The sequence below is a fragment of the Hakea prostrata genome, chromosome 6 (assembly GCF_041222555.1).
Source record: "Hakea prostrata isolate BN-2017 chromosome 6, UWA_Hpros_2, whole genome shotgun sequence".
NCBI classification, from domain to species: Eukaryota; Viridiplantae; Streptophyta; class Magnoliopsida; order Proteales; family Proteaceae; genus Hakea; species Hakea prostrata.
The window spans coordinates 39,131,646-39,156,387 of NC_142605.1; the positions used below are offsets into that span (position 1 = coordinate 39,131,646).

The 24,742-nt window shown below is 38.4% G+C and overlaps 3 protein-coding genes across 5 annotated transcripts; 2 read left to right on the plus strand and 1 right to left on the minus strand.

Annotated features, from left to right (window-relative positions):
* Positions 1-1,787: 1,787 nt before the first annotated feature.
* Positions 1,788-11,674, plus strand: LOC149013992 (uncharacterized). Its single transcript, XM_089158278.1, has 6 exons — positions 1,788-2,822; positions 3,082-3,244; positions 3,434-3,610; positions 3,694-3,777; positions 5,704-5,785; positions 10,752-11,674. The coding sequence occupies exons 1-6, from the start codon at positions 2,446-2,448 to the stop codon at positions 11,186-11,188; spliced, it is 1,320 nt and encodes a 439-aa protein (XP_089014404.1). The 5' UTR covers positions 1,788-2,445; the 3' UTR covers positions 11,189-11,674.
* A 2,246-nt stretch (positions 11,675-13,920) lies between these two features.
* Positions 13,921-19,048, plus strand: LOC149013993 (granule-bound starch synthase 1, chloroplastic/amyloplastic-like). Its single transcript, XM_089159694.1, has 14 exons — positions 13,921-14,146; positions 15,150-15,520; positions 15,658-15,738; positions 15,827-15,925; positions 16,050-16,139; positions 16,586-16,649; positions 16,746-16,846; positions 16,955-17,064; positions 17,168-17,411; positions 17,522-17,698; positions 17,801-17,992; positions 18,091-18,177; positions 18,264-18,392; positions 18,562-19,048. Exons 2-14 carry the CDS (start codon positions 15,164-15,166, stop codon positions 18,676-18,678), a joined length of 1,848 nt encoding a protein of 615 aa, XP_089015820.1. The 5' UTR covers positions 13,921-14,146; positions 15,150-15,163; the 3' UTR covers positions 18,679-19,048.
* Positions 19,049-22,430: 3,382 nt separating this feature from the next.
* Positions 22,431-23,820, minus strand: LOC149013994 (large ribosomal subunit protein P1-like). Of its 3 annotated transcripts, none has more exons than XM_089160085.1 (4): positions 23,709-23,820; positions 23,534-23,602; positions 23,124-23,342; positions 22,431-23,051 (listed from the first exon to the last, which is right to left on the minus strand). In XM_089160085.1, the coding sequence occupies exons 2-4, from the start codon at positions 23,600-23,602 to the stop codon at positions 22,998-23,000; spliced, it is 342 nt and encodes a 113-aa protein (XP_089016211.1). In that variant the 5' UTR covers positions 23,709-23,820; the 3' UTR covers positions 22,431-22,997. The 3 variants fall into 3 exon arrangements, with proteins under 3 accessions (XP_089016211.1, XP_089016210.1, XP_089016209.1); XM_089160084.1 differs by having other exon boundaries at positions 22,434-23,051; positions 23,534-23,624; XM_089160083.1 differs by having other exon boundaries at positions 22,445-23,051; positions 23,534-23,607; positions 23,709-23,818.
* Positions 23,821-24,742: the final 922 nt, after the last annotated feature.

The window sequence follows — 24,742 nt, forward strand, 5'->3', positions numbered from 1 at the left end:
GAGAGACGTTCTATACATGCAAGCCAAGTGATAAATGCAAAACGAGGGTGATTTCGCTTTGCCCAGATCATTGTCGATCAAGCAACTTTATCAAACCTCTTACGCAGGCTATCCCATTTATTGCGAAGTGAAAAAAATACCATTTGTGCTAGGCATCCATACTAACCATTTGTGCTAATGGTCGATCTTGCCCGTCCATTTTGGATCTCAACCGTTCACTATACAGTGTTGTGCATTAACTAAAGTCAAACTCGCTAAGTTAAGGAAAGTGTTCCGAAACTCAGTAGCAACCCTTGCAATCGCATCTTCCACTTGGAATCTATCATTTGGGATTATCCATCTCGTACTTGGGATTATGTCTTATATCAATTACTTTTCTAGGGTAAGATTGTGTCAAGACGATTATTTTTTTCTTGAAGAGGGGAAGCATTACAACAGTAGTGGCGAACTTGTGCCCTGTGCTATGCAATGTTCAAATATTTGAGTTCGACCTATATAGGCACTATTTCTCTGAACTACTAGTACAAGTACCGGTTCCATCAGCGTAGTCCTACCGAAGGGCTAGTATATCAATAGAAGCCAGTAATGATCCTAAGGCTAGGTCAAAAAACACACAATTGGCCAATACATCAAACTAAACAACAAATGGGATTTGAATCCGCCAGTACACACGGAAGCGAGCTTTATTCAAACTAATAATATTGTGGAAGTCTTCCATTGTGAATTTGCTGAAGCAATGTGGTTTGGGAGTCCATTAACTTGGAGAAGTTCGCATAAGGAATTTTATACCATGGCCGAGTTGATGAAGACTTGGGCAGATATACAGACCATAGAGAAGAAGGATGGTGAAAAAGTGAAAAGTATGATATCCTTTATCCTTTGGTCCTTGTGGAAAGCTCGGAATTCAAGGACAGTTGGAGAAAATTTGATGACACCAACTGAGGTAATGCATCTGGCACTAAAAGCTCACTCTGAATTTTGATTAGCAATCAAAAAGGAAAATCACAATCCTACGGCCGAAACTAGAACCGAAATGGAGGAAAGGTTGGAATGGAAGGCACCAAATCAACCTTTCATCAAGGTGAATACAGATGCATCATGGCAACAGAAAACAAGAAAATGTGGTATCGGGATCATCATTAGAAACTGGGAAGGAAAACCACTTGTGGCATCATCCATCCCCAAATCCTTCTCCTCGGTGTTTGAAGGGGAAGCCAAGGCAATGCGTGCATGGATGCTAGAGGCTATTGCGAATGGCTTTGAGTTCGTGGAGGTAGAAACAAATTCCCAACTACTTGTGAGTTATTTATCCGAGTCAACCCTACCCCCCACATTTATTTTACCTGTGATAGAAGATATCAAAGTCATCAGAAGTAAGTTCTTGGGCTTTAGGTCCAATTATGTTTCTAGGAGATCCAACTGTGTTGCGGATCACCTAGCTAGGAAGGCTTACTTGGTTCAGGGCCCAAGCTATTGGTCATGTTCCTCTGATTGGATTCTAAGTCTTTGTTCAGATTCTAATCCTGCCCCTATTTCTTAATGAAGGCTTGATTACCAAATAAAAAATAAAAAAAAATCAAATTTTAAAACTAATAAATGTAAGGATTGATATTTAGTATTTACCACCGAGATTTGCTAAGTTGGTGAAAATCCAACACTTTCAAATGAATAAGTTGTCTTCAGTTCAAGAAACGTGATAAACGATGGTGCGGCGACCACAGAAACGTTTGTAAATTATTATTTAGGATTGGTGAAACCAGCGAAGCTAGAGGGAAGGTTGGAGCCTGCGAAGGGAAGGGAAGGGAAGGGAAGGGAGGGAACGCTTCGCATTCCATTCATCTTTCGAATATTTTCTTTTTTTCAAGGAGTCCAGAATATTGACTATTACCGATCTGATTTCCGATAATTGTTGCGGATCAATAGTTTTTTTTTTATATACTGAATAGCTGATCTGGGCGTCGTGCCTGTTTTCTCCAGATTCTGCGCTTTTATTAGGTAGAGTTGTTTCAGGGCAGAGAGTAGCGTAAGAGAGGGCTTCTAATTTCTAAATTCCAACTCCAGATGATTACAGTATGACGGGCCTACGGTAATCCAACTTATAACCCCTCTCTACCGCTTGTCTCTGAAATCCTTATCCGTTGCTGCGTGGATTCCTTTGTCTTTTTCCGTCTCTGCTTCTGCTACCATATCTCAATCTCATCTTTCCCTCCCTCTACTTCACTCTCTCTTATCTGCAAGTCTTCGTCTTAATTAAGCCGCTCCTTTTCTTCTGGCATATTACTTCCTTTGCCTATCCCTCTTCCGAAGCCCTCGAATCATCGCCGTGCTTATTGCCTGCACTATCGATTGAGTCGAGGGTTTCTTTCTTCTATTTTTCCCTCCCATTCTTCTTCTTCTTCTCCTTCTTCTCCTTCTCCCTTGTGTGTTTTCATCCTCCTAAATTTTATGGCTTTGATTTCGGTTTTTTTGGATATCTTACAAAGACCTACAATTGGGGACGTTTTCATGGAGTTGGTCATGTTCTTCAGTCCTCTATGGATGGCTGTTTTTGTAGGTCTTGTTATCGGATGGTCTTGGAAGCCAAGATGGGCGAATTTCGGGATAGACAAAATGGAATTTTCAGTCTCGTATCCCACCTCATTGTTACGACCGTCTTCCTTTTTGCCTGGTTCCATTTCGCCCCAATCATTTGGTTTTGGTTCCATACCAAAAGCCTTTAGTTCCTTAAAACCACAGTTGCCAAGTTGCATTTCATGGATGTCTGACGATGGGTTGGATAAGCAACCGTTCTCTGCTCCCACAGCAGCAACTTACGACTGTAGGTATGTAAGTATGTTGAATTCGTCGTTCTCCCTATCGTCTTCTTTGTAACTTCCTGAACAATAAAATTGTAATTCCTTGCCTAAGCTTCTGCCGTTTGTAAAACTGTACCTATAAGCATTGTAGGTGAAATTTGCTGATTTTCATTAAAAAAAAAAAGTTAGCTTGCAATGTGGGAGCTTAATCTGTTCTTCAATAATTTGTGTATTTGTTCATTTTTAACTCGAATTATTGATTGGTTTTACCTGCACGAGTATGCAGGACTCCACGGTCGGAAAGTGAAAAAACGGTGGCTGTGACGGAGAAGGACTTACAACATTTGTGTCAGCTAGTGGAGGAGAAAGATGGGGGCGCAGCATGGATACGCATGATGGATCGCTCGACACCTAGTATGAGTTATCAAGCTTGGCGGAGAGACCCCGAGGTAGTTTGTCTCCTGCTGGTATTTTACTTCGATTTGATAGAGCATTTGTGGCATTACGAGCTTTAACATGTACGTAGTTCTCCTGGAAGGACTTGGTATAGTATACTGTTTTTGAGAAGACGGAAAATTTTTACCATATGACCTTTCTTTCTCCGTATGTTTTTTTCCCCTCTCTCCCAACCTTTCTAGACCGGCCCTCCACAGTACCGCAGCAGAACTGTTTATGAGGATGCCACACCAGAGTTGATGAGGGATTTCTTCTGGGATGATGAGTTCCGGAAGAAGTGGGATGACATGCTTATAAGTTCTGCCACATTAGAGGAGTGCCTCGCCACAGGAACTATGGTAGTTCATTGGATTCGAAAGGTAAGAAGATTTGCTTTTGCCCACTTTGTGAATTTCTTAAACTTGGTTATATCTGCTTACACTCTGATTCTTCTGTTCCACAGTTCCCTTTCTTCTGTAGTGACAGAGAGTACATAATAGGACGTCGAATTTGGGAATCAGGGAGAACATATTATTGTGTCACCAAGGTATGGGAGTGAAAACTTGCTATAATATTTGTTGAATCTTCTTTTTTGTTGCTTATGTTTTTGTGTGAACGTTGGTAGACAACTCATTCTAAGCTGCTATTCTTGTCGTACGGGCTTCTCCTATCTTCTAGTACTGCAGGAAGAACTCTTAAGTTTGAGCTGATGTTTTCTGTGAGTTAGAAAAGATTCAACTGGAATACAAATTCTCATCTGTGGACATGTTTGCGTATTGTCTCGGCCTATTGAACAGGAATGTCTATTATTTTAATTTTCAAGGTGTTATTTTAGATTTTATATTTTCTGAATTTAGCTGTGTTGTAGCTTGTACCCCAGATTTCTATTTCTGTTTTACCCAGTTTCTTGTAGTGATAATTACAGTAGTAGTGTTCTACTAGTCTATTTGCTTTGGTTGGCTTTGAAATAATAATAATAAAAAAAGATAATAAAAACAAATGTTGTGCCCAATCCTTCTGCTTTCTCTATTAATTCCTTCTGTTTTAGCCTCAAACCATGATTTTTTGTGTTCTGTTTCTCTGCAAATACAATTTTGAACTTGATATCCTTTCATAAACTTAAGCATAGGGAATTTCCTCATGAAAGAGAGAAGGAAAATAGGTTTGATTATGTAAATTCTATCCAAATAGCCTTTTTCTTATGTTTGTTGGATGGTTTCTATTTTCCTACTTTAAGTCAGTCTCTAAGTCCTAATTTCACTAGGACTTCTTGTGTATTATAAATAGCCCCCAATCTTCTAGAGTAAACTACAGTTGATTAATAGATTATTTTCCCTTTAAGCCTCAAGTGCTTTTATGTGAGTGTTGCTGCTATAACTACTGGTTTATGTCAACTTCAGTCACAGAAGGTCCAAGAGTTGAGTATTCTGTTGAGGTTCTTTGTGAAGTCAAGCCAAATCCTTGCTATAGTTGGATAGACAACTTCAAGAAGCCAATCTGATCATATTAAAGTTCTATAAGGCTCCTCATCCAGGTATCTGGTAGCCTACACTTCATTCCCCTTCTCATATCACATTTTATTCTTGTCCCTTGAAATTTCAGATTCCCTTAGACACCAAAATTTCCAAGTCAAATCTATGTGAATCTTCCAGTTGGGGTTGGCTCAAACTTGGAGGAGCCTTTTCCCCACAGTTGGTCTATATTCCCCTCAAGTTTCAGTTCCATCCAATCCTCTGAACCCATTAAACATGGGAGTCTACTAGGATTCAAACTCCTACCAGGTTTAGCACTCTTAAACCAGCCATCTGATTTTATCAATTTTCACACCATTTCCTCTTTGGGACCTACATACCAATATTTCCTTGTAAGTATTATTCAATCCCAACCTTGGAATACCCAAAACACCCCACTACAGCTTCAAAAATATGGTTTCAGGCTGATTCTTTAAAGATCTTGGAAGATTTGGCCCTCATTCAACTGAGGTTATTATGTCACTTTGTATTTGTTTGTTTGTTTCTTTTTTCTTTTTTTTTTTTTTTTTTTTTTGGGGGGGGGGGGTGAATAAGTAATATATCAAAACCTAGAGAAAAAAGGAAGAAACAAAAAGTCTAGAAGCTTCCTTGATTGAGATTTGAACTCTTGACCTCTTAATTAGTGGGTGATGATTTTTGCCAATTGAGTGAACCTCTTGGGGTTCTACTTTTCATTTGAGTTAGTGGGTTTCTATTTTCACCTCTTGCATGCTCACTAGTTACTAGAAACCTTATGTGTGAATGTTTTGCCATGTTAGTCAATGTGAGTTTGTGATTCTTGTTTTGCAGTTTGCTAGTGTTCACCCTCAGTCCATGGCTGATATGCCACTATTATGTGTTTTAGTTGATCTTTACACATGCACACACCTTTTCCTCAATTAGAGAAGAGGGAGAGAAACTTTCTGCCACCTGAATGCGCATTGTATCTATTCCAATTCCAGGGAGTACCCTATGATTCAGTGCCAAGGTGCGACAAACCAAGACGTGTTGACCTTTACTACTCAAGTTGGTGTATTCGAGCAGGTAAGTTAAATCTCCATTTGTTGCCTCTCTTCATGCTGATGTTGCAAATTTAAAAGTTTCTAAGTCGTGATCTATATCTAATTTCTGGCTTGGTGTTTGGTGGAAATTTAGTTTGAATTTAACCAGAGAGGTGATGCACTTTTTGTGAATATCATCTTTGTTTCTAATTTATATTATTCATTTATTTTTATTTGGGTAAATGAAAGTCAACTTCCCTCTTAGTTGGTGCAGTAACACTTCTTGTAATATGATAATGACACCAACACCCCCTCTTACCTGGAAAACCCGACAATAATCCCGTCATTAATTTCCTTGCTAAGCAGAATGAAATGTCAATTTTACCCCTGACAGTGTAAAAATAATAAAATACTCCTCTTAAATCATAGAGGAAGGTGAAGGTGATGTAGCTTCCATTGAATGAGGGCCAATTCTTTCAGGATCTTTGAAGAGAGCCAACTCGTATGGGACCAAGAAAGGGTTCGTTGAAATTTTGAGGTTAGGGTGTATGGGTGGTTGACTGGTTGGTTCCTCAATTACTTCCTAACTATGGTGTTCTAATTCCTGCTTGGGGTTTGGTCTGTTTGATGGGATATAGATGGATAAAGGTATAAGGATATTAAGAGTATGATGGAGATGGAAAGAAGTGTGGGCAGGCTACAAGCACTGCCGAAGGAGACTCCTTAAAATAGAAACCTAGGGTGCTTACTCGATCACATGGAGGTCCCTTACTACTGATGAGAAGCTCTACTAACCTTGCTCACACTCTCTTATTAATTATATTATCTCCTGTTACATGCCCAGGGATTTATTTATAGCCTACATAACAAGTCCTAGTGAAATTAGGACTTAGAAGCTGGCTTTCCTAGTTGTACTCAACTTGCTAATCCAAATTCAAATAGGACTCCTCTAACTAAACTTAAAATGACTCCTTATCCTATGCTAGACTGACTTAGACGTTTAAAACTAAAATAAAACATAAGAACAAGACTCTTCTACCCTTATTACTGAAGTTGCAAGAAATTACATAATTAAACCAATTAAACTAAGATAAAAATCTATCTTCATACTTGGTCTAAACAGTAAACTTATGGGCCCATAAGACTGGCCCATGACCACATAGGACTGCTGAACAAAACCCCAACCCCATATCTATCAACCCTAAGTTGTTTTTGAAGGGAAGTTGACCATTTTGGTGCTGAACCCGCATCAGAAGAAGTACCTCCTTCACCCATCTTCTTGCTTTTTCTAAAATGCAATCTCCTAAATCAAGGCAGACATGCAAAGATACAGGACAAAACCCAAAAACTATTCCTCCTGCCATCGCCTAGATAATTATAAGCTTTGAACATGACAAGAGAAGTAAAGAAATCAGGTTGAAGAATTGAACCTACTCCACTTCGCTTCCTTGCTTCAACTCTTCTCGCCTTGAAGCTCTGAACCTTTGCTCTCTTTTTACCCACCTTCAATCCTAAACACCTTTAAGTAAAGTGCAACAATAATGCTGGCTGATTAGTCTGCTGGTAGCTTTATCAAAGCACTGAAGAACCCATGCAAGTAAAGATCCTGAGAGACAAACCCAAAACCTGTATTTCCAAAAGGGGGGGAAGAAAATGATAAGACATGGATTGGGGAGGGGAAAAGAAGTGAAGAAACAGAGATCCTTCAGCCATTTCTTCTTGTCGGAGAGCGATTCATATCTTAGTTGCCAAAGCTTCATTAACTCAGGTAGTTGTTAATTTGCTGCTTCTTGGGATGGCTTCGGTGGAAAATTAAAATTAGAATTTTGATTATATAAGTAGCATGCATTTCCCTATTAGGGTTTTGTGTTCTTCTCTATTTCTGCCCTCTTTCCCTATATTCAGATTTGCAGGTTTCTAATAATTGTTGAAATTATCTTCATCAAATAACCAGTAAGACCCAAACCACCTCCATTGTTGAAATTCATATCGGATTGATCAAGGAATCCACCCAGTTGTGGCTGGAAGATATAATTGCTCCCAAGCAAGTTCTTCTGATCTGCCCGTTTCTGAACCCTAAAAAGATACCCACTCAAAGCCAAAATTAATCGAAGGGAAAAGTAAAGAATGGGAAGAGAAGATTGAAGCAGAGAGATCAGAATACTTGTTTAGAAGTAAAATACTAGATGGGTACTGAGCTTGAACAGCCATTCTCGAAGGTAATAAAGGAGGAAGTAGAAGATAGAGAGGTATATATTAAGGTGAATTGGAAGTAGTGGCAATGAGAAGGAATACTGAGAGATGTGGAGACAGGTTCATTAACATCCACAACAGGAGCATGAGAGAGAAAATCCAAGAAACAAGGCAGACTTAGTTTTCTCCACAGCTTCATTAATCACTGGACTCTGATTGTACTGTTATCTGGAGTTCTATTATGAACATTCCTGGCATTTTGTGGAGGAAACACCAAGTTAGTTTAGATAACAGAGCTTTTAAGGGAGGGGTTACTGATCTCCGACTGTACTGTTATCTGGAGTTCTATTATGAACATTCATGGCACTTTGTGCAGGAAACACCAAGGTTAGTTTGGATAACAGAGCTCTTATGGGAGGGGTTGGGGGTGATGGTCATGCTGGGGAACATGAAGCCTGCAAAGGGTTTGGGTGTGGTTGCTGGCTGAGGAAGCGAAAATGGGTGAAAGGAGAATTCCTTCACCCATATCTTATATGATGGTATTTCGGTTTTTTTTTTTTTTTGGGGGGGGGGGGGGGGGGGAGTCAACAGCAAGGTACCACTTAACTGGGAAAGTTGATGGTAGGCCTTATTGTCACATTTTCAATGGTAGAGAGGGTAATAACTAATGAGTGTCAGTATCATATAATGAGGAGGTTTTAAGTGTTACTCAGCCAACTAAGGGGGGACAGTAACTGTCACTTACCCTTCTTTTTTTTTATTTTTGAGTTAATAATATCAACACATCGTGGCTCGTGCAACACTTTGAGTTAGTAAACCCTAAGTCATTGAGTTTAGAATCTCATGAAGAATTGGGATTTCTGTTCTGTGCATATGTTGGAAGGGATACCAATTGCGATGCAGTGGAGAGGTTTCTAGCCCATTTTTCACCATGTGAAAAGGTCATTTGGTCTACTTAATATATGTTGAAGCCCTTGGATATTTTACATGTCAATTGGTAGCTTGTTTCAATGACTCAGACTGCCATATAGGGTGCTTATTCCCTTGTTTCCTTAACTACATGGTACAACCTTCAAGTTTGGTGGTCTGTTTCAATGACATGCACTGCTATGTATATGTGGGGGTTTCCCCCTTTTTCTTTGACTACATGATTCAATGATTCAATCATAGGCTTATGTTGGAATTAAGACTTTGCTGGCTGCTTAGCTATCCCAGTTTTAAGAAGATTTTCCTGACAAACTGGGTGCTGAGAGTCTTGCTATGGATAGGAGGGCCGTTTCGGGACTGTGAACAACACGAACGGACAAAAGAATTAGAGGGGGTAGGGAAGACCTGACAGCTTACACTTTCACCAATAAATTCAATTCAACTGGGTAATCTGTTGAGAATTAAATCCCTGAATAAACATCACTCCGCAGCAGAAACCTAGGAAATTTCAAATGCTTTAAACAAATTCTAATAGAATTAAACACCACTAAGTGTTCTAATAAAGCTTAAACACTAACATTAGCTAGAATTGACATTAGTTGGATTAAAGGTAGTGCTCTGTCCAACTAATAAGCATCCAAATCTAATTCAACACTTAAGAAAATTAATCCTGTGTCCCATTAGGGAACAAAATTTTGAGTATTATAACTGAGTACAACACCCCCCCCCCCCCCAAAAAAAAAAAAATTACTTGTGATAGGAGCAATTTTTTATATGCGCCTGTATTCTTGTCTAGTTCATCAAATATAAAGTGTTTTTTTTTCCTAACCATTTCCAACCATAAGACCATGCCTCCTCTTCCTTTCCCCTTCCTCTTTTAACACCCCCCCCCTTTTTCTCTAATGCCAATAGAACTCTATCAAGACTTGATTTGCTATGCCTTTTATTTTATTAGTTAATGAATTGCATTTCACTAATTACTTACTATTTAATCAACACAGTATTTATGTCATATAGAACAGATGGAAGCCATGTTTTATGGTAACACCTGGTATTGGATTGTTAAAGGCCAATAGGTCGGCAATGAAGATCCATCCATCCATGCCTACTAGTCTTATTCCCTAGGAGTGTGCACTATTGATGAGATGTGAACTGTTGGTCATAGTTTGATCTGATTCGATGGTCCCTTGAAACATTTCCTGGGAATATTTGCATAATATGGGAGAAGTTTAAAATTTAATAGAAGATTCCAAGGATTTAAAATTGGGGATAACTTGTCACCAAGATGGTGAATTAAGAAGGCTGTAACCTTCTTTTAATTGCCCCTTGTCTTTTTCCCAAAATTTAATAAATGCGGGAGTAAGAAAGGGGTCTTCTAGAAGTTATGCAGTGCAGCATTTTATATGTTTTTATGTGAAACGATGGATCATCTTCACTGGTAAGAAGAGTATTACATTGAAAAGGGCAAGAAAGTAAGGTTATTACATACAAAGTTGTAACCAGCCTTGATTTCGTCAAGGTTTTCCAATTCTAAATATCTTCCTTGTTCTGTTAAATAGTTAAACGATCTTCTTGGCCAAAATTTGCTGAAATTTTCATTTGAGTGACAACTGAAAATGTAAATATTTTAATATTGAGATATCTCAATCCCTTCCCCCCTCCCCCGACCAAAGTCTGAGTGAATAACATAAATCTGTTGCAGCATGATATTTTTTGGTTACCAGGTACTTGCATATGAAGATGACCTATTTTTAGTGTCAATCTTCTTGCAAAAGATTTATAATATGACTGTTTTGAAATTGATTCCCCGCCTTCTTTTGTTGGGAGAATCCTATATTCACATTTTGACTGACAGATAAAATGACGCTTCCATCGTTTACTTGAACCAGTGGAATCAAAGAGAGGGGACTGCCAGTTGCCTGCCTGTGAAGTGCTACTCTTCCATCATGAAGACATGGGCATCCCATGGGAAATTGCAAAGTTTGGTGTTCGACAAGGTATGTGGGGAGCTGTGAAGAAGATTGAACCAGGCTTACGTGCCTACCAGAAAGCTAGGGCATCAGGGGCACCACTCTCCCGATGTGCTTTCTTGGCACAGATCAACAAGAAGGTCAATGCAGACTACGTGAGATCATTAGAAACCATTGCTGGTTCATCGGAGGACCATGTGGATCCATCTGTGAAACCAAGGGGAAGGAACATTCCTAAGCTTGTGATTATGGGTGGAGCTGTCATACTTGCCTGTAGTCTCGATAGGGGCCTGTTGACTAAGGCAGTCATATTAGGAGTGGCTAGACAGTTTGCGAAGATTGGGAGGAGGTTGTGACTTTTGAGACTCACCAGGGACGGGGGGCCACAAGAACAAATACAAGGGTCTGCTGCTAGTTGGCGATTGAGTGGCAGAATGGATCAACCAGATCTCAAATTGCATTCTTGATCATTCATTGATGGAAAAATATAATAATTCCTGAAAATTTATTTTCGCTTGACCAAGAAGGAAGGGAGATGCTGTATGTTTAGCCTTCCAAATTTGGTATGCTTCTTGTATTCGATGAAAATACAAAAAATGCCATCCAAATCCCATGGTCTCCAAATAACGTGCAGATCCATTCCTTCAAATTTTCTTTCCTGCTTGGATGTCCAGTAATGTTTACTTCCCGCTGTTGTGCCTTCTAGTGGGGGAGGGGAAACCTTAATGAGTTTCAATGTAGAGTTAGATGGAACCAGGCCTTAGGTTTTAAAGTATGTATTTTTCTTTTGTGGCAAATTTTTTCTTGTCTTTTATTTTAAAAAAAATATCTTTAGTTTTCTATTTACTATTATTTATTTATTCTTTTTAGATATATTTAACATTTTGACTAATGATAATAAGATATACTGCTGAAAATAAATAAACAAATAAAATAAAATAAAATAAATCTTCTCCTTAATTTGCATCTTTCCTTCATGAATTTCATTTCCATCTACAAGAAAAGAAAAATCATCTATTGTGCACAACAGTGCACTACTGACATACGCCATGTAGAATATGTGAAATAGAGGGTTGAGATTAAAAGGTTAACTTTAAGTGAAAATGATCCAGTTTTGAGATCCAGTTACCTTGCACCCGCCCATTTCTGAAAACCCAAATCAAGGGCTCTTCAACTCTCACGAATTTCCTGTCACTCATTTTCCTCCATTGTTTTTCTTTTTCCAATTATCGGTTTCTTCTTCCCTGCTATTCCCATATGAGAATTCCATTTAATTCAAGGGCATTTTATTCCTAAAAACATATTCTAGGTGGCAAAGACACTCTGATTTGTGGAAAACAAAAGGATAAAACAAAAGCACCTCAGTAGAGGATTTTTATCGTTCAAAACCCAAACCATCCCCAACCCCTAACCCCTATTCTTCATTTTTTTTTCCCTAAATAATGTACAATCAAAAACCAAAATATCACGGAAATAGGACGTGTGATTTTATGTTTGATAACATAAACGAAATTTTTAACAACCGAATTGCTGAATTAAAATCTAGGTCTGACAATTTTGTTGACATAACGAGCGGTAAGAGTACCTAAAACAGAAATTTGAAGTAGAAATGAGAATAGGAATTGGGAATTGGGTTCTTTACATTTAATTTTCATGGACAATGGCGGAGTTGTTTGCATGTCTTTGCAATTCATATAAACAAGCTTCAATTTTAATTAAATACATTCTGCGGAGACAATGGTGGTTTCAATTTTAGGTCTTCAGCTTGTAGCTTGTAAAAATCTCAGCTTAGTGAAAGCATGAGAAGAAAGTGGAATAACCTATTGTTCTTTCTGAACTACAATTGCTAACTTGTTCCTTTCTCTTAATTTTCTTTTCGTCACTCAGTTCTCAAAGCAGAGGAGAGGTGGAGCATGGAGTCTCAAACGAAAAAGGAGGTCGTGGGAGTGAGGAGAGGTCGGATTAGATTTGTAAAGTTGGGTGGGTATAAACAAACCGGGTCTCAAAACTTAGTCATTTTCACTTAAAGTTAACCTTTTAATCTCATTCATCTATTTGATATATTCTACGTGGCGTACTGCAGTAGTGCACTGCTATGCACAACAGACGATTTTTTTCCATCTACAAGATCTAGCGAACCTAATTAACAGTCTATTTACCAGAAAAACAAAAACCCTAATTAAGAATAAGAGGGTAGAAAAAAATGAATTTAAGAAATTTATTATTAACAATCACAAACGAGGGTAGAAAGAATTGACGTTGATATAGAGAAACCTAAATTAAATATTCCACCCATCAAATCAAACGTTTAAAGAAATGAGGAAAAAATCAAATCACTAAAATGGGTTTGATTGGCTCCGTTAAATTGATCTCTTAGGTAATAGGTACTCTTGAGTCTTGATTAGAAAAGCATACTTTTATCAACCAAACTTCAAGGGTGGAAATGTCTAAACTGAGTATAAATCCTATATATTCCCTCGGCCTTCTGGACAGGTGACACATGGCCTGCCCGTTGAACTGATCAGAGGGTCGACTGTCGAGAGATAAACAAGCGTGCTAGCTACTTGGGCAAAGAGGGTCTAATTAGTTCAATGCCTCGAAACTTGAATTTGTCAATGTCAATAATGACTCAATGTGGCTCACAAAGGTAACGAAAATTAAGAATGAAAGTGACATGAACGGTAACGCAGCCGCACACTGATCCAACCATCAAGTGGAAGTGGCACTGTGGCAGAAGAGTAGTTGTCACTTGTCAGTTTGTTTGTAACTTGTAACAAATCAAAATTATTTGAAATAATAATCAAAGATTTATACCGCAAAGTCTGCAATTGCAGTCCAGCCAAGAATTGTTCCTTGAGTCCTTGACCGTTGATATCTATATATATATATTTGGTGCTGACATGTCCAACCGCGAGGTCATCTCTCGATTTTGTTGCAATTTGATGAAATTAAAATGTCCGACGTGTACGAGAGATCCAAGAAGAGTGCACGATTCTCCTCCAGCCACGTGGAATACGACGCCCACTCCCAAGGGCAGCTTGAGCTAGATTCCTACTCAGCTACTGCTACAGACTCGATTACAAACAAGTTGGTAAGTTGTCCCAGTCAGTTCATGGTCTTCTCTTCTCCACACTAATCGTAAGTAAGTGTAACTGTGTAAGTCATCATCAATCAATCAAACGCTCCTTTTAAGTTGCTGGCACTAGCTACCTGAGATTCGGAAAGATCACAACAGGAACTGAAGAACCGAGAGAAGAGTTGCTCTTTTCCTCCGGATCCCGGATTTTCCTCCACTTCTCGTCCCTGTTGAAGTGGTAAGCTTGACTCTGCTATTCCCTGTGAACCCCCCTTTTAATCCTTTTTTTACTATAAATAATTGACAAAACTTTCTTTCTTCATCACCTTCACCTTCTTTCTAGTTTAGCTACTTACTGAGAGATTTTCGCTGATTTGTAAGTGTACATGTTCTTCATGTTTGCTTTTTGGGTATCTGCTTTTCGGTTCTCGAACGCTCCAGCTTGCTGCTTCAATGAAAATTCTATTTTCCACTTATGATTTGTTACTCTTTTTTCTTCCATCACTTGGTGGTTTATTTGTTTGATTTCCCCTTTCATTCGTTATTCCAGCTGTCTCCAGAATTTCTCCGGAAGACGGGATAGTAATGGGTTTAACAGTGATCTGCCTGTTAACCTGGTTGATTTCAGCTATTTACTCTGATTATATTGTCTGTTTTTTGTTGGGAAAAGCTATTGTGAATACTGATAAGTTAAACCATGGGAGTTTACTCAAGTGCCTTTGTAAGCCGAGTTGTATAGATATATTATGCAGTGGGTTCGATTTTCTCGACATAATTTAATTCCTTAGGGAAGCATCATAATACTTGAAATAGAGAATTTCTCATCAAAGGTTTGGTTGTCAAGGCCATAGTGCAATACCGTCAGAATTGTGCTTGGAGAAAAGTCTGTTTGTTTGATTATATTTAAAATGTTTATCTTTAAGGCTATTGAAATCTCATGATATGAGTTAGTAATTTCCACCCAATAACTGATGCTCCGGCTGTGCACAAGATTATGTGTGTCCATTAATGGAGGTTTTAAGTTAAGGAGGAAATAACTAATTGCCAGCGACATTCTGCATCATACATGACTTTGGCTAATCATATTGTATAGCATTTTTATGGATGAGTAATAGTACTCAACTCCCCTGGAACCCTGCTTCAGTTGTGTTCTCTTTCATGTCTGTGGTCATTTGGTAGCAATCTATTGTTTTGTGCTTGTGATCTGTTAAATATTCCTAATTGATCTACTCCTTGTTCAGTGGAAGAATTACAAATGGCAACTGTGGGTGCATCACAATTTGTTTCTGGAGGCTCAGACCTCAATTGTGAGAGAGCATCCAGATCTCAAACGAAGGCAACATGGGCACAAATTGGTGTAATGAATCAAACGGTGACTCACAATGGATTAAGATGTTTGAACAACATCAATATTCTACGGATGAAAACCAACACCAAGGTAACTGTAGGGCGAGCTAGGAAGATGGGATACAAAACTGACAACAAAAGGCTGGTTGGAAACATTGTATGCGGAAAAGGAATGAACCTGGTCTTTGTGGGAGCAGAGGTTGGTCCATGGAGCAAAACTGGTGGGCTTGGTGATGTCCTTGGAGGACTACCACCAGCTATGGCTGTAAGTGTGGATCTGTGTTTTGCTTTCTGCTTGTTTGAATTGCAAAAGCAGTAGCTGTCCCTGTTTTTCTGGCACTAATCTATGCTTATCGTTGGATGAATACTAATATACTGAACTCTTGGTTGTCACTTCTCTAGGCCAATGGACACCGAGTTATGACTGTTTCTCCACGTTATGACCAGTACAGAGATGCTTGGGATACAAATGTTCTAGTTGAGGTGATCTCTGTTGTACTTCCAGAAAATTCTTCATTTCATTGGAGCTCATATTATATGATGTTGCTAACTGGCTAATAATAATGTGCAGATAAAAATTGGGGATAAAGTTGAAACTGTTCGATTCTTTCACTGCTACAAACGAGGAGTTGATCGTGTTTTTGTGGACCACCCAATGTTCCTTGAGAAGGTTTGTTTAAGCCAGAGGATAGTTCTTAGGTCCACCTCATGGGGGTCTGTTGTACTTAGGCAGTAAAACCAGCACTATGAGGAAAACTAATGCTCATGCAATGCTTCATTTCTTAAATCTTAAGGTATGGGGAAAAACTGGTTCCAAGATCTATGGTCCCAAAGCTGGAGTGGATTATCAGGATAACCAACTCAGATTCAGCTTGCTGTGCCAGGTTAGTAATGCATTATTATCGTCTGTTTCCTCCCTCAAGGGGGGAGTACTTTATTATCTTTACTTTAATATTGTAACCAATTAATAGTATTATGCAGAACTATGTTATCTTAGTAATACTAAAGTTTCTATTTAGATGTATGTTCTTTTGCCAGAACAGAAACGTCAAAGTTTCTGTCTTCCAGTCAAGATTTAGATAGGAATTGCCCACTACTTGTGATACTTCCTGCTGGTATGTGGTTCAAGCTGGTGAGTGGTGGGTAGCTCCACACATTGTGTGGAACTGTGGAGAAGCTAGTGGTTATTTGAGCCATGATGGCAATTGAAAAACGTAGAGTTTAGGCCACAAAATTTTGTCTGCAAACTTGATCTGGGGATGGTGAATGATGTTATCACCAATTCTGTCTACTTATTCGTATGTAACCCAGTACATTTTACGGCTTGCAGGCAGCTATAGAAGCTCCAAGAGTTTTGAATCTCAACAACAACAAGTATTTCTCCGGACCATATGGTGGGGACCCTCTTCTCTGATTCTTCTATCCTGATAATTTCAGATTTTACCAAAATAATTTCATTTAAGCACTGCCTTCCATTCTTCCTGTTGCAGGGGAGGATGTTGTGTTCGTCGCCAATGATTGGCACACGGCTCTTCTACCATGCTATCTGAAAAGTACGTACAAGCCTATGGGACTTTACAAGAATGCAAAGGTAAGCATCTTATAGCAACATTTTATTCTGCTCTGAATTGTTCCATTTCAATATGATATGTACATTCAAGTTCCTGAGGGACTAAGCTGGCTTTGTTACTTTTAACAGGTTGCTTTCTGCATACACAACATTGCCTACCAGGGCAGATTTTCCTTCTCAGACTTCTCACTTCTAAATCTTCCGGATGACTTTAGGAGTTCTTTCGATTTTATGGATGGGTACGTAGTCTTGGCTGTAAATAGTTTTCTTTTCAGAATTTTAGTTGCAGTGGGAAATACCTATCTGTATGAGCTTCATTCCTTTGGCAAAACAATTTTGCAGATATGAGAAGCCCGTAAAGGGAAGGAAAATTAATTGGATGAAGGCCGGAATATTAGAATCTGACAGGGTCGTCACTGTCAGCCCATACTATGCCCAAGAACTCACATCAGGCGTGAAGAAGGGTGTGGAGTTGGATAACATCATTCGCAAGACCGGCATTGCTGGTATTGTGAATGGGATGGACGTCCAAGAGTGGAACCCTTCTACGGACAAATATATTGATGTGAAATATGACTCTACAACTGTAAGAGTTGTTTGGTGAAATCTCTGTCAATTCCTCCCCTCCCCTTCTTTTTTAGCTCCCACCATGCAGCTTTGTTCGGTTGTCACTACCCCTATAAATTGGTATTTCAGGTCCTCGATGCTAAACCTGTTTTAAAGGAAGCACTTCAAGCTGAGGTCGGGTTGCCTGTGGATGGAAATATCCCTGTAATAGGTTTTATTGGTAGACTGGAGGAGCAGAAAGGCTCAGATATTCTTGCTGCAGCAATTTCTCAGTTTGTCGGAGAGAATGTTCAGATTGTTATACTTGTATGTATCAGACTTGGAATGACTTTCCTCGTGTTTCTGTTCCCCCTTGTAATTTTTTTTGGTTGATAGTCCATCATTGGCTGCTTCCTCTTTTCTTCCTAGGGTACTGGTAAAAAGGCAATGGAGAAGCAGATTCAACAGTTGGAAACAAAATATCCTGAAAAGGCCATAGGGATAGCGAAATTCAATGTACCTCTGGCACATAAGATCATTGCTGGGGCTGATTTTATGCTGATCCCTAGCAGATTTGAGCCTTGTGGTCTCATTCAGCTACATGCCATGCGATACGGAACGGTACAATCCCTTTCTATTACTGGGTTCTCTTTTCTATGTTTGTTATTGCTCTTCAGAGTTCATTGAAGTCAAACTGCTATATTGAAACATGGTTCCAGATTCCTATTGTTGCATCCACTGGGGGACTAGTTGACACCGTGAAGGAAGGTATCACTGGATTTCAGATGGGAGATTTCAATGTAGAGGTAACAACATTTGCCATGTCGTGAGAGTTACCTAATTGATGGGGTGTGAAAAATACGCTCAAAACTTTTGCATTTGGCTATTTCAGTGTGATGCTGTTGACCCAGCAGATGTTACTGCTGTTGCAAAAACTGTTAAAAGGGCTCTTAAGACATATGGAACTCCCGTTTTAGAAAAGATGATAGTAGATGGCATGGCTCAGGATCTTTCCTGGAAGGTGAGGAAAAATAAATATCTACAGAGTTGTTTTTGCTTCTGCTTGCTTTTTTGTGAACTAGCAGTTGTGAGAATCGGAAACACCATAATAGGATCCAAGGCTAGCTACATGCTTATTTGATCTGTAGCCACTTGTAAAGTCTGTATTCTTCTTCTTCTTTCCATCACAGGGACCTTGCAAAGAATGGGAGAAGTTGCTATTGAGCCTACAAGTTGCAGGAACTGAACCTGGGGTCGATGGCGAGGAAATCGCTCCACTTGCAAAGGAAAACATAGCCACTCCTTGAACTTAGCTCCCAAGTTGATCGAGGATCCTTCTCAAATAACTTGGTGCCATATATCGCTGAAGATTTCCTTGAATACCAATGGTTCTATCTCTGGTCTAGCATGTTCCCTAGTTAGAAACCAGATCTGGCTGTTGCATCTGTATTGGACATGCCATAAGGGAAGGGTGATTTTGGGGAGAGAAGTACTGTGTGGGGTGGATGTATGTTTTATCCAATGCACCGAGGTTTTTTATGTGAGAGGAATGTTGGCAACTGGTTCTTGCAAGCTGCGATTAGCTTAAACTAATAAATAGAAATCTTTTTATAGAATTTTACAATGCTTTCATTGTACTAGTTAATTTGAAATTCGCAATCACCGCTTCTAATTCCAGTCCATTTGATCATGAAAATCATATGCAGACACATTAAAAATTTGGAAGGTTTTCTTTAGGTATTTGTTAAGGTTCTGGTTATCAATTCTCTCAGACACGAATCCATTAAGGGTCAAGAGTGATTCCTCTTTCAGCAAAAAAGAGGTGAATTTTAGAATTGGAATCATCTTACATACGGGGATTCTTCCGACACATGAATTAATGAGATCTACTCTCCAATATCGGATGAATGCAGAGTGTCCTTTCAAAGATGAATGTTTCACTTCCACTTCCTAAACTCCCCTTCCAACCTAACTACCTAAGTGAGCATACACACAAAGCTCAAGAAGTTACTCTGCTAGATTCTTGATCACCGGCCATGGGTAAAAATGGCGGCAGGGCATAAGAATTTCTCTCGAGTTCTTGCAGGGAAGTCTGTGGATTTCTACTTTTTTATTGCCACCGGTCTCAGACCAGCAGGATTAATTCACGATCTTAAATACAGTTGAAGTAGGTAGTAATAAGGCATTCTCATGACGGAAAAAAATCAAATTTCAAGAACGAAGTTGTCCATTCTAGGCCATGAAATCATCAACTAACGTGGATAAAAAGGTATTTTTGTTCGTCGCTACAAAACATAGTCTGAATGAATGCATGCTTCCAGACAATAAAAAGAAAATCTTTCTAAGACTCAGATTTTTGTAGGCAAATTGCAGAGTCTGGCTGGGGTGCTCTATAACTAATGTGCAGCACTGTAGTCTACTGTCGAGATCGACTGATTCACAAAAGTAATTTTGTGAAGACGAAGACCGGTGACTGATTCCAGAATACTAGGAAATTTTGTGTGACTGTTCAATCCATAACCTACGTTTGATTGTAAGGGATATTCAAAAAAAAACGGAGAAAAATATCCATGCCTAAATACGAAGCTTCAATAACTATACTTTATGTGAGCTAAACCAACCCCATATCACTCCATACAACTATGCAGATTCCAGCATTTTATTAGTTCAATTTTAGACAATAGATTCAAGATATACACATCTTTTCTCACCACTTTTCATTGGTTCTGAGGACATTGAGTACTTATTTTTCTACTGCCCCTTATCTAGTTCCCTCTGGATAAAAACACTTACTTTCATTCGGCCCGCTCCTGCGTTATGATCCACTATCATTGGTGGGAGCGGAATCTAAGATGTTGGACTTCTAAATCTTGCTTTTTTGATTCGATTTGGAATGCGATTCATTGTTATCTCCTGAGGCCTCTACTCCCAAATCATCATTTCTCCTTGATCCTTCCCAGTTTGGTTCGTCCTTGTAGTTTGTTGTTTGTTTAATATCATTAATTATTTATCCAAAATTTTTTTTTCTAATGCCTTTGATATGGATTAATTTGTTTCTTCATAGAGGCACGTTTGTTTACCATTTTATAGAGAATGAAGTTTAAAATTTTAGAGTTTAGCATTTTTATTATTTTTTTTCCCTTTTAGTGGGGAGGGGGAGATTTTGGTAGGTTTATATTAGTGGGTAAGGACTATTATATATACCATAAAAAAGTGTTGAACCCATGAACATTACCGACTAATCAACCATTCAATCGTATTTTATCAACTTTTTTTTTCCTACTCCTTTTAGTCTTTGATTTTCTACCTTTTTTCACTATTGATTTTTCTTTATATATTTTACAAACATATTTATATACCTTGAGTTAGAAATTCAGAAAAATAAGAAATAAAACAAATCGAACAAAAGTATTCTAATTGGATTATTTTATCGATGGAAAGGGCTACTACCATATATACATAGTATTAATAACAAGATGGATATTAATAACAAGATGGATTTGGATACCTAAACGGATTCGTATCCGAATTCAGGAGTGAATTTCGACTATCCCTTTAGAATTCTAATTTAAAAGCCTCCATTGAACGAGCCTATTCTACCTCAATTAGACTTATAAAAGAATTAGATTCAACTCGGATACACTAGTATCCAAATAGCAAAATTGCTATCCAAACTTGAATCTAGCAAAAATTTAGAGAAGGCATCCGAATTCGAATCTAGAACTTTACCGAGTATCCGATAATTATCCAACCCGATATCTAATTATTGATTGGTGATTGTCACTTTTTTTTATTTTTAATTTTTGATTTTTATTTTCCGATTACCAGCTTTCGAAAAAAAAATAGCTTTAAAAGAATATGTCCATCACACAAAACCCTAGAATCACCCCTCCAATTCATCCACTCTATCTAAAAAACTTTTGGAAACTTCATCCTTTATATCACCTTTCTGATTTATATATTGAACTCTTTCTCATCAAGGCTTACCACCACATCATCCTTCAGGTTATGACCAAAATTAAACACTAAACATTTCGGTTTCATTCAACTTAATTTAAAGCATTTTCATTCCAAAGTTGTTATAGATGATTATAATTTGACGGCAATCCCTTCTTGTGTGATGGGTCTTTATAAAACAACATCTTCAACATCTTTAGTTAAATCACCCATTATAAGTATATATAAATATGAGCACAAAAGTGATCCATGATATACCCCTATTATGATTAAGAATTCACTACTTTATTCCTCCACCACTTTTATACTTACCATTAAACTATCATACATATCTGTAACTTGTATATTTTTTTCCTACAATATTTCTTATCCAAAACTTACGAAGTTAATACTCTAAAGGTTCTGATAACAAGCGAGCTCTAAAGGTTTTACTAGCAACGCTTCTTACCGGTCCTCAGCCCAAGTAAAAGAGTGAATGATGCATTAAATGGACAGCCGACACTGAGAGAGATGGATTGGACGAGTCCAAATCATTCATGTGATTAAAGTTACTCACCTTAATTTTGTGAAGTAAATACTAAATAAGCATTACTTTTTTCTGTTTTTTTTTTTGGGTAGAAAGTAAATAAGCATTACATTCATTGCAAAAAAGAATAAGCATGAATAATTCAGCTACTTTTGATTCTCCTTACAAGCTACAACCAAAGAGAGCCCACACAAAGCGCGCAGAGTTTGTCAGCTACATTCTTGATCATAGGGCATGAGTAAAATGGCAACAGGGAATAAGAATTCCAGTCGACTTCTTGCAGGTAAGTCTAATGGATATATACTCTCTATACTCTCTTTATGGCAACAGGGAATAAGAATTCCAGTCGACTTCTTGCAGCAATTGAAGTGTGTCCTTGACTAACTTCTTCTAATCCCCAAAAAGGAGCAAAACTTGCCAATCGCAAGACACACCGAAACACACACACCACAACCCCCTCCCTCGCCACATAAATTTAAAACTCTCTCCCACCATCCAAAATAATAAGGGGCAACAAAGGAGGCAAAACTCTAAAAGGAACCACCAAAACAACCACAGGTGATGGATGATGGATAACAACATGTTTTTGCATCTTTATGGTCAACTAGATCATTAGTGAAGCTACAGTACCAATCTAATAACATCAGATAACAATGGAGTCCGGTTTTCCATGGCAGAGGGGAATCACCAATCAGAGAAACCACATATAATCCATGCTACAGATCAATTGGGCAAGACAATAGACTACTGTATATCAATTGGACACCACAATTATGAAACCAAAAGGTAAAGAAATTGAAGACTAGAACTTCAGCTGCACCAAAACTCAAAAAAATCCCTAAAAGCAGGGTTAACAACTATGAATCCTTTCTCAAAAACAGAAATCAAATCAATAGAACTATCAAAACCCAAAAACAATAGAATTCCTTTAAAGCAACTTGCATACTCTTCAGAATTAATCAAATTTACCGCAAAAAGCTACAAAACATCCGGCAAATGTAATTTTCTTTGTTCAGAGTTTGATGGTACTCCTAAACAGTAAACATCTAATACTAGCATCAAAAATCCTAAAAGAGAAACTGCATAATTAAACTTGCAGATTTGCAGATTTGCAGAAGGGCCTTGCCATACTGAAAGGAGCTCCTAATCGAACAAGCTGAATCCCATATCGTCGTCACTCTCTTCCTTCGGCTCTTCCTGAAAGTCAGATAGAACCCAATAAGAATCCGAACAGAATTAACAGAAGAAACAAGTAAATAAAGATGTTACCTTCTTCTCCTCAACTGCAGGAGCGGCGGCGGCGGCAGCACCACCTCCTGCACCTCCAGTTGGGGCAGCAACAGCAACAGCAGCGCCGCCACCACCCGATCCCACATTCATTATAAGATCCTCAATATTCCTCTTTTCTACAAGCTTAGCAAATAAGCTCGGCCAGTATGATTCAACTGTCACATTCGCGGCTTTCACGACGGTTGCGATCTTCTCAGCCTGAGTAAAATTAGTTAAAGGAAGAAAAAAAAAATACCAACTCCAACAATGTATCCAAGGAACTAAACCCTAAATTGACCCAACCCATTTAACACATCAAAAGAAAACGAATACATATACTATATAATTTTAGCAGTTAAATCCATAAAAATTCATTTTCGAGGATCAACAAGCCTGACTAAAAAGGATACGGTAACGGGAATCCCGTCATCATGAAGGAGCAAAGCAGCGTAAGTGCAGGCGACTTCTCCAGTAGACATCTTTGCTGAAAAGAAAATAGATCTGTAAACGATGATCAATCGGAAAATTATACAATCACTATAAGAGAGAACGAGACAAGAGAGAGAAGGGGTCTATACTCGTTACCTCTTAAGATTGAAACACAGAAGCAAGCTCGTTCGATGCCTGACGGCCCTCTTTCTGGTTTAGGGTTTCCACGATCTGAAGGAAGATGCAAATGAGGAATTATGGGTTTATAAAACCCCAGGGTCTCAGTTGTCATTTTAAATCATGAATTAGGGTTTCCAAGGGATGTGCGTCTACGTTGCAAACGGTAGAGTTGGGCCTCTCTGGTAATGCGGCCCAGAAAGTAAGTTAGGGCCCATATCCATTATTTACAAAAAGTACTAGCCCTAGCGTTGATCTGGCTGCATCCACCACCATAGCCCCAACCCTCAAAACTCAAAACTGGTGGATTGACAAATCATAATATAATATCGCGATCAACAGTGGCAAATGGATCCCCCCACAAACAAAAACAAAAAAAAAAAGTTAGCTGATGAAAGACAATCTTCAATTATTATCACTAATATTTGATTTTTTTATTACTCTTGAACATCTCTAAATTAAACTCTCCAATGAAGCAAGCCAACGCAACGAGGAATAGTTGCTGTTTGCAGGCAGTTTCACATAACGATTCTCAAATCAAGAAGATCGCTTTCTCTTGTCATTCACAAGAGTGGAATTGAGGATACGAAACAGGCTATTTCAACTCTAGCCCAATTCATGGGCTCTACTCTGAAGAGATATAAAAGAAATCTCAATCTCTTTTAGACTGGTTCACTCCTGTTGATCAAAATTGTAAACATATGAGGTGCAGCACCCGAAAGAGCTAACCGTTCCGTCACTGTATCTTAGTGTTCCTTTGGTTGCAATGGAAATTTAATGAAAAGGAAAAGAATTTTTTATACTCAAAATAAAAGTTAATTGTAATTATTTGTGTTTATTACTTTATGTAATTATATTATTCCCAAGTCATTCCCTGTGCAGACATCAAATTTTGCTTTAGTGAGGGAAAAAGTTCACACTTTACATCGGTTTCGTTTCGATTTTAATAAGTTAGTAAAAATTGCAAATACAATATATCATTATTAAATATAGCATGAAATTCATATAGGCTA